Raw genomic sequence first — 13,199 nt, forward strand, 5'->3', positions numbered from 1 at the left:
ACACTGTTGCATTGGGGATTAAGTTTCCATCACACGGTTTTTGGGGGGATAGATTCAAACCACAGCATTGTTACACACAAAATATTTCATATTATATGAAATATGTCACTTAACATTTTTAACCTGAATGTCAACAACATAGAGTAATGCAGCAGTTCAGAAGTTATTAAATAATATCTTGAGGATACATAATTCCAACAAACATGCATATTAAAGCTGACTCATACAACATAATTGTCATGGGGCAAATTTAAAAAATGAGTTAGGAAATCCCAGCGATGGGTTTTCTGTGCCAATTTATTTCAATTTCTCAAATTTCTCTAATTATTCATCCCAATTGTAAGCCTTCTAAAAAGGAATGCCTGTGAGGAAACTTGAAATTTTCTTCTCAATGTTCTTCAGTACAACAGTCAAAAATATTTTAAAAAATGCTGAGTAAGTAGGAAACCATCAGAAGTAAGCTGAAAATGAATGGTCTCAGTGGGCAAATAGGTCTACCTTATAAAAGCTCTATTTGATGATATCTATTGTAAGATCTTTTTTTTTTGTATGGAAGTAACAAATTTAACTCAGAGAAAAGTTGTATTGCCAAATTCTTGAAATTAAACTTTAGTATCTGGCAATATTTTTCCCCCCATGGTACTAGATTACTAGATTTTTATGTTAAATTTAATTTTCTTGAATTCAAATGTATGAGCCTGATTCCTAAAAAACAAACAAAAAAACCAAAATCCTCACATGGAGAAACATGAAGTTAGTATATAAAGAAAAGAAGAAACTTTGATCTATAAATGAAGAAAAATGGGTTTTAATAAGCTCTCTTTGACAGGTCACCCTCCTTAGGTTTCAGAGTTACAAAAAAATTGATACGTGAGATTAGAGATGTGACAGTATTCCTAAATTTCTGTTTCCAACCGTTTCATGACTTTTCATTTCCTTTAGAAACGACATAGGATATTAATACAATAAGATTTGCAATTTGTTAAATATCAAATGAGTCAACAAATATGAAGCTTCAAGGAAAAGGTGACAACAGGTGGTTCAAGACATCCGAGCTGCAGATCAAAGATGGTTGTAAAGTGCACAGAACTGTTACAAAGCCTTAAGAGCTACTATAATCCATGATTATTAAGTAACACCACATACTATTTCAATTAGCATTTGCCAAGCTTGCTTTCCTTGTCATTGGATTAAAAATTATACCCGGATTTTCAAGTGTATTCTATTTGTGACAATATGCATTGATAATTTCTCTCCTCACACTGCTGCACTCTCACCTCCGTTCCCAGATTAGCTCCTGGAACTCGAGATATTTTTGTGGCTAGAGATTGCTTTCTTAATGTTAGATTTTCCTTACAATTCCATATATAGTCAAGCATTCCATGCATGGTAGTTAATTGTTTGCTTAATTTGGCAACTGGGATATTAGAATTATGTATCATTAGGCAGTGATATTTTTGTAAGGTTGTTTGCTAGATAGATCCTATTTCATTTATATTAAGTCTTGGGAAGATAAACTTCATTTTTCCAGAGCCTAGCAGTGACTGACACATATTTGAATGAATGAAGTAGATAGAAAATGTCTATATTCATTTACGTAATGATTAGTTAAGGAGAAAAGTACTTCCCAGCATAAAGATTTCTGGCAACCCTTTGCTTATTTGACTTTTCCCTTCAGGCAAGTTCAGGCTTGTGAAATTCCTAGAAAGGCGAGGGGAGAGAACGCGTGACATAGAAAGGGGCCGGAGTTCGGGACCCTACGTAGTTTTGGGACGTTATGGGCATGGATGGAAATGTTTGCTTTGGAGGCTTTGGGCAAGCTAGGGATCCGACAAGCCCTGGGCGCAGAGAGGAACGCTGCCCTCTGGCCTCCAGCCGTGCTTCCCGAAGCCCAGCGCCAGCGTCGCGCAACCTGCCGCAGGGGCGGCTCCTGGGCCCAGGCAGTCAGGCGCGCCCTCGCCCCACCCGGGAACGCCAGGCCCGCGCCGGGAGGGGCGGGGCTCTATGGCGGCCCCGCCCCGCCGCCCGGAGGGTCACAATGTAGGGTTAGGGCGGCCGGCGGGCGGGGCTCTGCGGGGGAGGAGCCGCCGGGCGGAGGCGGGGACGGCGCGTGGGGGAGGGGAGGGAGGAGGACTCGCGGAGGGAGGAGGACAACGCCATTCCGGGCGGCCGCTCCCTCCGTCCCCTCTCTCCCTTCCCCAAAGCAGCCCGCAAGCCGCCAGCGAAGGAGCGCGCGAACGCGTGACGCCGCCCGACTGGCTCACGCTCTCCCGTGCCCCGGCGTCCTCCGCCCGCTCATGGCCCGGGCCGCCGCGGACGAGCGGCGCTGAGGCGGGCCGCGTGGAGACGTGAGGCGGCCGCCGTGGCCCTCACAATCGGCGCTCCGCCGCCTGCCCGCGGTGCCCGCGCACGCCGGCCTCCATCGCTTTCGCGCCTGGCTGGCGGGGGCGCTGTCCTCCCCGGCCGTCCGCGCCGCTCCCTGGAGCTCGGCGGAGCGCGGCAGCCAGGGCCGGCGGAGGCGCGAGGAGCCGGGCGCCACCGCCGCCGCCGCCGCGGGGGCCATGACCGTGGAGCAGAACGTGCTGCAGCAGAGCGCGGCGCAGAAGGTGAGGCGAGCCCGCGAGCCGGCGGGCCCCACTCCTCCTTCCGACTGGCTGTCCTCTCCCGCCGCGGCCGGGCCCCCCGGCCTCGCCGCCGCCGCCTTCCCCGGCTTCCTCTCCCGTCACCCCCGGCCCCTGCCCATCGCCTCGGGGGCGTCGCGCCCAGTGCCCAGCTGCGTATGGGAAGCAGAGTGTAGTTTGCGGGCTTCAATCCACTTCCTTCTGCCGATTGTTTTCCCGTAGCAGACGGTGCCAGGTATTGAGAGCGACCCTCACATTCCTACAGTGCTCTGTGTGGCTTCTTAATGAAACTTTATTCTCTCCCCTTAAATAAGAAATAATAGCCAGTTGTCATCCTTTCTGAACCGGTTTTGTCTTTCAAAGGTAGTAGTGTACCAGGCCTGCTATTTTGCAAAACGGTCTCCACCAAAATCGAATTACCTGCCTTGCGGGGCAGGCGTGTTGACCAGGTGGACTCTAGAAGTAGGTGGTTTGCTTGGTTTCTTTTCCTTTTAAGGCTTCCCTTTCTTCTTCTTCTTTTCCTTTTTTTTTTTTTTTCCAGTATAGAAACCGTCCCTAAGAGAGGAAACCTTTCTGGCCATGTTATTCCAGGAATTTTTTGTCCCCTAAGTTTGACCTTGTTCTTTCCTTCACCCTTTACTCTTGCATCAGTCACACATTCAAATGGTCACTCACTAAAGAAAACAATTAAAAAACTGTTTGTGAAACTTTATATCTTCAAAGTGAATAGTAAGAGATCATTCTGCTGTTTTAGATTTTGCTTTCAGAATCTTAAGTGCACTATCATGGCTTGCACCATGTTCTGAAGAGTAGTTGGCCATGACTTAATTTCTTTTTTTAATTTTTCGTTTGCGTGAAAAGCATTTTGGGCAAAAGAGTAAACCGTGCCTTAGTCGTGTCGGAATTACGGGGACAGTTAGGGTTTACTGTGATCAACCACCAGAGTTATGTTTGGTTTATCTGGGTGAGTAATGAACGCCCCACCCTGTTGTAGTTTTGGTGTAGCAATATTCTACCTGTGCTTGACTTTAGAATAAGACCTGTTCTAAAATGGGCTGTCTACATACAGCCTGCTAAATTTTTGCTTTGGGATTATTTTTAGAATTTTATGATACTGCTTTAAAATGATCGAAGATACTCAAGAAGTTTGGAAAGCAAGGATAGTGCATTGTTATTTTAGGAACGTTGGGAAAGTTGTTTTTGAGACTTGTATGTTAGTTGATATTACTGGTAAAGTTAGAAGGATATTGCACACTGCACTTTATTTACAGTGAAATAATTCAAGATTTAATAATGAGAATTTAAAAGAGTTTACTTCCTAATCCTCCCTGTTCTATTTTGAATACCTTCAAGTTCAATTTTTAAAGACTTAAGGCATAGGAAAGAGCACATGGTCATGTGAATGCTAAGCCATATTTAATATGTATGGTACCATTTGTTTATAATCGTCTTCAGTGTTGAATATTAAAGTCTGTTTCAAAGTGAGAAATACAAATTTTTCACATCTCCTAAGTTTGAACAATGGGAAGAACTTTGTAAGTTTGGGATTTTTTTTTTTTTCATTTGATTTTGACTAAACTGCATTAAATAACTATGCAGGCTCTATTGCATGGTTCAGAGGTTATGCATAAAATTGTAGAATCAAGAATCAAGTTAACGAAAGTGATCTTGGCTGTCGAGTCCAATTTCCTACTTTAATGAATCCCCTCCCCACACAAAGGGAGTAGTAGTTAATTCAAAATATTATCATTATGATGCTATTTTTAGTATGGGTGTGTTTTAGATCATTTCATTGTTATTGGGGATTTTTGTAGAGCAACTTTTATACTTCTATAATGTTTAGATTGTTTTACAAAAGAAACACTTAAATGTGTTTGCTTTCCATATTAGTACACGATTACTTTGTTACTCATATTAGAACTATTAAAAAATATTTATATGGATATAAATAAACCATCTACCTCAATAAGTTGACAGATTTAAATCCGTCAAGCTAGTAACCAGGAAGCGGACTTAAAGCTGGTAACTAGGAAGTGAACTTCACACTTAGAAGAAACAAAAGTGAAAGTCTGTTTTTACTCAGACAGTTTATGGGTTATCTAAAAGGAGAGGTGTGTAGTGTATATTGCATAGCCAACATTTTAGCCAGTTTCCTTCTCACCTTAAAAAATTGTGTATACATATGTGTTTTTAAATTTTAAGTAAATAGCTGTATTTTGGTAGTCGGAATGGTTTCCTATATTTTCAGGATTTTTTAAACTTGTGTTTTGTAGATGGATGTAAGTTTTTTTGTTATTTGCAGCACCACACTACACAAAACTTTCATGATTTTTTGGTTCGCCTGTAGAATTCATTAGTCTTTGTCACAATGTAGTGTGATGAGGCAAGGGGCCGCCTTTCCCTTTTGATGTGTTCTTTGCTTGATTGCTGGAGTTTGGCCAACCCAGGGACTTAGGAGATGTAGTAAAACTGCAGAAAGCTGCTTTTCTGAGGTTTAGATATTTCAGGTGAGGTGCAGTTGGCAGCAGATTAGTTAAATTCTATGATAATTTTGGTTTTGGACATATATCTTCAGGCTTTGTGCTTCATATTTACCAAAGTGTAGGAGCCTTAGATTTCAGAAATGTGATACATAGATTCAAGTTCCAAATGAGGATACTCCACGGTGGCCCCCCCCAATCTATCTAACCAGATGAACCAAGCTAGGATTCTTTAGGGCAGTTATTATTGGGAGGAGGTTTGCTCCCAGGGACCAAATTAATTTATAGAGTGAAATGAACAGGATGCTATTTACATTAAATGTATCCTTCTGAGTTGAATAAAATATATTGTTTCACTCTAGGGCTTAGAACAGTTCTTTACACATAGTAGGACTCAGCAAATATGTGATGAATGAAATAAGTGAATGGTTTCCAAAAGGAATGTAGTACTTTGTTTCCTAACTGAATCTTGAAATTTAAAAATTATTGAGAAACAATGAGGCTGGGCATGGTGGCTCATGCATTAATCCCAGCACTTTGGGAGGCTGAGATGGGAGGATCACTTGAAGCCAGGAGTTCAAAACCTGCCTAGGCAACAAAATGACACCCCGTCTCTTAAAACAAAATGGCCAGGCGCGGTGTCTCACGCCTGTAATCCCAGCACTTTGGGAAGGTGAGGCGGGCGGATCATGAGGTCAGGAGTTCGAGACCAGCCCGACCAACATGGTGAAACCCAGTCTTTACTAAAAATACAAAAATTAGCCAGGCGTGGTGGCACATGCCTGTAATCCCAGCTACTCAGGAGGCTGAGGCAGGAGAATCGCTTGAACTTGGGACGTGGAGGTTGCAGTGAGCCGAGATCGTGCCACTGCACTCCAGCCTGGGCAACAGAGCAAGACTCCATCTTAAAAAAACAAAAAACCAAAACAAAACAATGAAAGTTTGAAAAACTGCTCATGCTAGGAGAATAGGCAGTGGTAGTGAAAGACAGGATGTGGGATAGATCTCAACCACCTTTTTGTCACCTTGGGCAAGTCATTAAGTGCTTCTGAAGGTTCTTTTAAAGCTGTAATATTAGTATGTTAACAGTAGTATGTTAAGGCTTTAAACTTTAGCAACTTCTTTAGATTGTTTAATGGTCCTAAGCAAGTGTTCTGTATAAGGAGAATAAAAAAGTAGTATAGAATGGAGGCAGAGGAATCTAACAGATCTGCAGTCAACTTTCACTGAATTCCTCGAAAGATGAGGGTTAGGTGGGAAGGTTGTCATAGATTAACCAAGTTCAAGAGTTAAAACTTGAAAAACAATGCAGACTGGGTTCAGGGTAAATTTCTTACTTAAAATAACGTGTATTTTCTAATTTAGGATTATCTAAGGTTGTAAAACTGCACCATGCAGCATTTGATAGTTAACATTACTTAAATCACTTTAAATGTTACATAAAGGGGGATATTCTTTATTAGGAATCAGTTGATTATCTTATTATTAGTATAAGACTTGATTTGGGCAGAGAGAGAGGTTTCCAGCTGTTTATTCCTTTTCTTATTCTTTCTTTTCACACCTAATTTTGACTTGTATACTCACATTGTATCCAGCCTTTTAAATGAATTCACATCATTTCTAATAAATATTTTGTCGATTTTCTTCAATATTATATGTATACAGTCCATATCCTTTACAAATACTTAATATTCTGACCTCTTTCTTGTCATTATTTTTACCACTTATTACTTTAAGATTACAGAATGCTACTACAATTTGTTAGTTTCTATTATATATTGTTTCCTTATAATATGGAAATTTTCTTACATTCCTAAGTTTTATAAATGTTTCAAAACTAGATTTAGATGTTGACTGTCATGTCTTTTTCTTTGCAGTGAATGATATTTTATATGTCAGTAATATAAGAACCATTTGTACATAAGATATATGAATATTTACCATATAATCCATGTAAGGCACTGTGCTGAGTCTTCTTACAAACTTTTTTCATTTAATCTTTCCAACCACCTTATGAAGTGAGTACTATTTTTCTCCTTTCTTATTGAAGCTTAAGAAACAGTATTGGAGAACTAAAGCAACATTTCATCTCTAGTATGTATTAAGGGTCGGATAAACTCAAAAATCATGTGATACACAAGCCCCTGCTCTTAACCGCAATGTTGTATCGTTTTGGCTGTCCTTGAATTCCTGATAAAACCCCATTTGGTCATGTTGCTTTACTATTTTAATATATTTCTATATTTAATGTAATACATTTAAACCTAGAATTTGGTATACAATTGGCCTTCTGTATCCACAGGTTCTGAATCCATAGGTTCAACCAGCTGTGGATTGAAAATATTCTGGAAAACAAAAAGCATTGTTGCATCTGTACTGAACATGTACCGTCTCATTTTGGTCATTATTCCCTAACAATACAGTATAACAACTATTTATGTAGCATTTACATTGTGCTAGGTATTATAAGTAATCTAGAAATGATTTAAAGTATGCTGGAGGATGTGTGGATGTGTAAGTTACATGCAAATATTATACCATTTTATATAAGGGACTTGATTTTGATTTGCATTTTATATTTGTATTGATTTTGATTTGATTTTATATAAGGGGCGCAGATTTTGGCCTCTTTGGGGGTCCTGGAACCAGTCCTCCTTGGATTCTTTAATGAGATTGGTTACAAGGTTTGGTGTGCCCATGAGGGCTATTAAGATAAGGTTAGCTCATAAAATGATTAGAAGGCTTTCTGTGTTTTCCTGTGCTTTTGGAATTGTTTAGTGTAGGATTATGTTGAGTCATTCAAAATTGATGGTGTATGATCTTTTTTGATTTGAAAAATTAGATAGTGTTCAACTGAAGTACTCGTTACTTTGAAGATTTGGTGAACATGACTATATCAGGGCTGAGCTGCTCATTTAGAGCAAATTTTAGGTAAAGTTTCCAAATTTTGCTTATTGTCTTTTAAATTTTCTATGTTTTCTAGGGTCAAATTTTAAAAGTTTTTTTAGTTCTAGAAAATTCTAAATTTCATTTAGGTTTCTGTATTTATTGGTCTAAAGTTTTGTCCTAAATCTGTGTGTGTGTGTGTGTGTGTGTGTGTGTATGTATGTACATATATATATGTATATAGACATGCCATTTTTTTTTATCCCTGCTTGTTTTGTTGTCAGTAGTGTTTGCCAGATGCTGATCTTATTTCTTGCTTTTTTTTTTGAGACGAGGTTTTGCTCTCTCACCCAGGGTGGAGTGCAGTGGTGCAGTGTCAGCTCACTGCAACTTCTGCCTCCCAGGTTCAAGCAACTCTCCTGCCTCAGCCTTCCAAATAGCTGGGACTACAGGTGTACACCACCACGCCCAGCTACTTTTTGTAATTTTACTAGAGACAGGGTTTTGTCCTGTTGGCCAGGCTGGTCTTAAACTCCTGACCCCAAGTGATCAGCCTGCCTTGGCCTCCCAAAGTGCTGGGCAGTTTCTCTTTGTATTTCTAATGGATCCAATCCAAACTTGTGTTTTTGTCTTTTTGAGTTTAACCATGCACATATGGTGATAACTGATAAATTTAATCTTTTTATTGTCATCTGATTATCCATTTATTAGTCTTGTTTTCTCCATTCAGTTTTGATGGATAGACATTGTATCACCACTCCTACCCTGTCTTTAAAGTTTTCTTTTCAATTTTGGCTCTTTTAATTTTAAACAAATATATTTTTATAATATAAAATTTTGGTGATATAAAACATTAATAGCTTTTTTCGATAATATAAAAAATTAACTTTTTTTCCACCTATTTGCCCCAAATTAGGTAAGACATTTTACCATGTTTTTTCTTATGGTATTCCTAGTTTTGTTGGGATAATATAGAATTGTAATTCTAGGTGATGAATTTTCTTAGTGTTGCAGATGCATTATTAGTAGCTAGTTTTTTTACATTAACTATTTAATTTTAACTGTGTTTTTTGGTCTGTTGTATAATGCTTTTTGATGGTTTAATGTCACTCTGCTTTTTTTTTTCAGATAAGTTAACTCTCTGTGTTACCTTGTAAGATTTTACTCTTTGTTTTTAAGAGTTCATAAATTTCACTCTCATGTGTTTATGTATGTATCTTTTTAATGATCCTGCCTAGGATTTTACATCTGAAATCTGTGTTCTCAGGAATTTTTCTTCAACTCTTTTCCTCATCTTCATTTAAAACTACATTATTTGGATTTTATACGTCACTTATCTTTCTTCCTGGCTTCAAATGTTTCTTCTCTCCCTTTTTGTCCTGTATGCTGTGGTAGCTTTTTAATTTGATTATCTAGATTATTATTTTTGTAATGCCAGTTCTGTATTTACTACCCTTATATGTGGTCAGATAGTTTACAAAGAGTTTGTTTTTAATAATGTATATTTTTAGTTTGGTTCTGAAGTACACATAATTGAATTAATTTTACCAGTTGTCTTATGATCAGCTCTTCCTGCAAATATGTTTTCATTTATTTGTTAAATTGCTTATTTTAAATAATAAACACACACGAACCCCCTATTTAAAACAAAAGCTGGAACTTCGATAATAACCTATATCCCTTATCCTATCCCTTTACTTTCATTTGAGATTATCATCTTGAATCCTCTGTTCATCTTCCTGTTGGTTTGTTGTGTCTATATGAATGGCTGAAGGTATTTTTTTTAATGTTAGTTGTTTTAACTTAAAAATTTTAAGAACTTTTCCCTGCTACAATATCTAGAAGGTAGTCGTCTGTATTTTTAACTGAGAGTTTTAAAGTTATATTTGCAACATTTTAGACCCTTTTTCATCTGTGCTTGAGTTTTGTATGTGAGGCAGGGATACAGTTTTATTTTCATCATATACAGATTGAGTCTCTCATATCCAAAATGCTTGGGACCAGAAGTGTTTTGGATTTTGGACCTTTTTTCTCCTTCAGATTTTGGAATATTTGTATTTTGCTTACCTGGGTTGGGTAAATATCCTAAATTTGAAAATCTGAAATCTGAAATAAGCCAGTGAGCATTTCCTTTGAACATCTTGTTGGTGCTCAAAAAATTTGGAGTTTTCAAATTGTGGAGCCTTTCTTATTTCTGGCTTGGAGTTTTGGTATGTGCAACCTGTAAATGATTTAAAAAATTTCTTTTGTTATCCTCGCTGTATTGAAAAGTTAATGCTCTCTTCTACTGAATTGATATGCCATCTTTGTCATATATACAAAAGCTTAGTGCAAAATTTTTTTTCCCTTGCCTTGACTCATTCTTTTTCATCATTCATTTTGTGAATATCATCCTGTGTTCATTGTTGTTGCTTTAGAATAATCTCTCATACTGGAAAAGAAAGTTCTTTGCCTTTGTTCCTTTTTTTCAGAAGTAACACTTGACTTTTCCTTAGAAATTTTAGAATGATCATACCAAATTCTCTCAAATCCTCTGTCTTTTTGATTAATTTGATTGAATCTGTAGATCAATTTGGGATTATTAACATCTTTATGATACAGGATGAGCAGGATATACTTCTATTTTTATTAGGTCATGTTTAATATCTCTTGTATGGTTTATAATTTAACACAAAATTATTGTACATCTTTTGTTTCAGGTAGTTGATAATTTCTGAGTGCTTTTAAAAATGTGTTACTGGTGTATGCAAATGCAGTGGTCTTTTGTATATTAATTTTATATCTAGCCACCTTGCTAAATGTTTCTAATACCTTTTCCAGAGACAATTTTGTACTTTCTATGTAAAAGATCATATCATTAAGGGAGGAGACCACCCCTCATATTGTCTTATGTCCAATTTCTGCCCCCAAAGAAATGGGGGCAGAAATGAAATCCACAAGCAGACAGCCCAGGGCTACAACCTGGGCCTGGTAGTTAAAGATCGACCCCTGACCTAATCAGTTATGTTATCTATAGATTACAGACATTGCACAGACACTGTGAAAATCCCTATACTGTTTTGTTCCGATGTAACTACCGGTGCATGCAGCCCCCAATCATATACCCCCTGCTTGCTCATTCGATCGTGACCCTCTCACACCCACCCTCTTAGAGTTGGGAGCCCTTAAAAGGGACAGGAATTGCTCACTCCGGGAGCTCGGCTCTTGAGACAGGAGTCTTGCTGTCTTGCTGATGTCCCCCGCCGAATAAACCCCTTCCTCCTTTAACTCGGTGTCTGAGGAGTTTTGTCTGCGGCTCATCCTGCTACATCATGATTAAAAAGTTTTATGTATAATTTCAGTTTTTGTGCCTGTACTTTCATTTTTTTCCTGTACTAGCAAATACTTCCAATAAATATTGATTAGAAGTGATGACAATGAGTATTTTGTTGGTGGTATTGCTGATCTAAAAAGGCAGTTACCTGCTTTTGTATCTCATGCATTTCTGAAATATTTACATGTGTTAGTTGTGCAGATTTACAAAGTAGGTTCTGTTTAACTAAAAGATACTGTAGTATTTTCAATTGTGATGCTTGTGTGTATTTTTTCTTTGGGTACTGGTGACCTTTGTTTAAGCTTTCACCCTAGGTATCCTGGGTGTGGTGGTGGAGGGGTGCCGGTAGTTTGTCAGTCTCTTCTCTATCATCCTAGGAACTGTGAAGTCAGGCAGGACACTTTTTTTTTTGTATTAGTGGCCCTCACTAATTTCCTTCTCCAGGGGCCACTCCACAATTGATTTCTTCCCTTATGTGCTTAGAGTAGGGTGGCTACAGGGTCTTTCTTCTCCTGGCAGTGGCATAATTTTACTCTCTAATGTCATAGAATTGCTTTAAGCACTGACCTGCAGCAGTGGCCTGTGTTTTTCCTACAATATAATCACTGACTTTTATTATGTATGAAGGACCAAATTTGGCTTGTGAAAGTGAGTTTAGGAATGTCACTGTATAATGTGAGCAAGTAGATGATGTGAAAGTTGAATTTATAAAAGGATGAGGCCTTGCATTTATTTTGGCAGACTTTAATTAATTTCCAAGGACATCATCCTTGTCATGACATCTTGTTTTGTGTATGTAATAAGTAATTTTTCAGTTTTTCTCTTTTTTGCCCCTTGATTAACTCTGCTTCAGTACAGACCATCTGCTTTATTTTTAGTTTTTGGTTCTCTGAACTGCTGGATATTTTAAATGCCCAGCAATATTTTCCTTAGTCTTGTTACTATAGGTTTAGATCAGAGTTTCTTATAATATGGTTTTTGTGGACTGTCTTAATTATCTGTAGTGCTTGCTAAAAGTGCAGACTTCTGTGCCTCACCCTAGACCTATTGTTTCAAGATGTTGAGGGTTGGGCTAAAGCATGTTTAACAAGAATCTCAGATTATTCTTCTGCACTTAATGTTTGAGGATCACTGGTTGAAGTTAATTAGTATTCTTAAAGATGAAAGTGCCTTGAGCACTGTGTAAATTGACTGCAGGGTCCTTTAGGGATTGAATTATCACAATACACCAAATTTAGTATGGAAGCAGGGTCTTTGAACAGACATTGTTTTTTTTGTTTCAGGTGTTTCTCTCCATCAATGCAGCAACATGTTTCCTTGTAGAGGAGCTGTCTCCTCCCTCAGGCTTTTCTGGCCAGCATCTCTATGGAAACCCAAAGCTTCAGGTGGCTAGGTGGGATACTTGCCCCTCTTACTCCTGGGGGCGCAAATAAGTTGAATTGATGCATTAGGGAGTTGGAAAATGATTGTACGTGCTAAAGTTGTAATCTTCTTGTTTCTTTCTGGCTGTTTTTTTTTTTTTTTTTTTGGTGTGTGCGTGTGTATTTGTGTATTAATAATTCCTATAGGATTTTTTTGGGGGGGCTAACCATAGCATATGAAAACTTAGGTGCAACTTAAATATATTAAGATTACTATTCTTTGTGCTATTTTAGACACGAAATAGAATATCTTATTGTCCTGGAAATTTGTTCCTCATTCATACTGTCCCTCTTTTCTACACCACCCCCTGCCCCCACACTACTGCTGTCTTGACTTTTTTCAGGTTAATGTTATCGTGGTATGATTTACACTGAAAGTGTATAATTTGATGAATTTGGCCATACAGAACATTTCTGTCACTCCACAAAATTTGTCCTGTATCACCTTTCTCGTTATTATCAACACCCTCATTATTTC

The 13,199-nt window shown here is 38.4% G+C and overlaps 1 protein-coding gene across 2 annotated transcripts in view; it reads left to right on the forward strand.

The window, feature by feature from the left end:
* The first annotated feature begins 2,158 nt into the window (after positions 1-2,158).
* The window catches only part of USP25 (ubiquitin specific peptidase 25), a 160,017-nt gene continuing 148,976 nt past the window's right edge, over positions 2,159-13,199 (forward strand). The window contains exon 1 of one of the 2 annotated variants that reach the window (XM_030806028.1): positions 2,159-2,606. In XM_030806028.1, coding sequence (XP_030661888.1) covers positions 2,562-2,606 — 45 coding nt within the window. In that variant the 5' untranslated portion in view covers positions 2,159-2,561. The remainder of the gene's footprint in view (positions 2,607-13,199) is intronic. The other variant, XM_012501904.2, reaches the window with a different exon arrangement.

Source organism: Nomascus leucogenys, chromosome 25, assembly GCF_006542625.1.
Source record: "Nomascus leucogenys isolate Asia chromosome 25, Asia_NLE_v1, whole genome shotgun sequence".
Taxonomy (NCBI): domain Eukaryota; kingdom Metazoa; phylum Chordata; class Mammalia; order Primates; family Hylobatidae; genus Nomascus; species Nomascus leucogenys.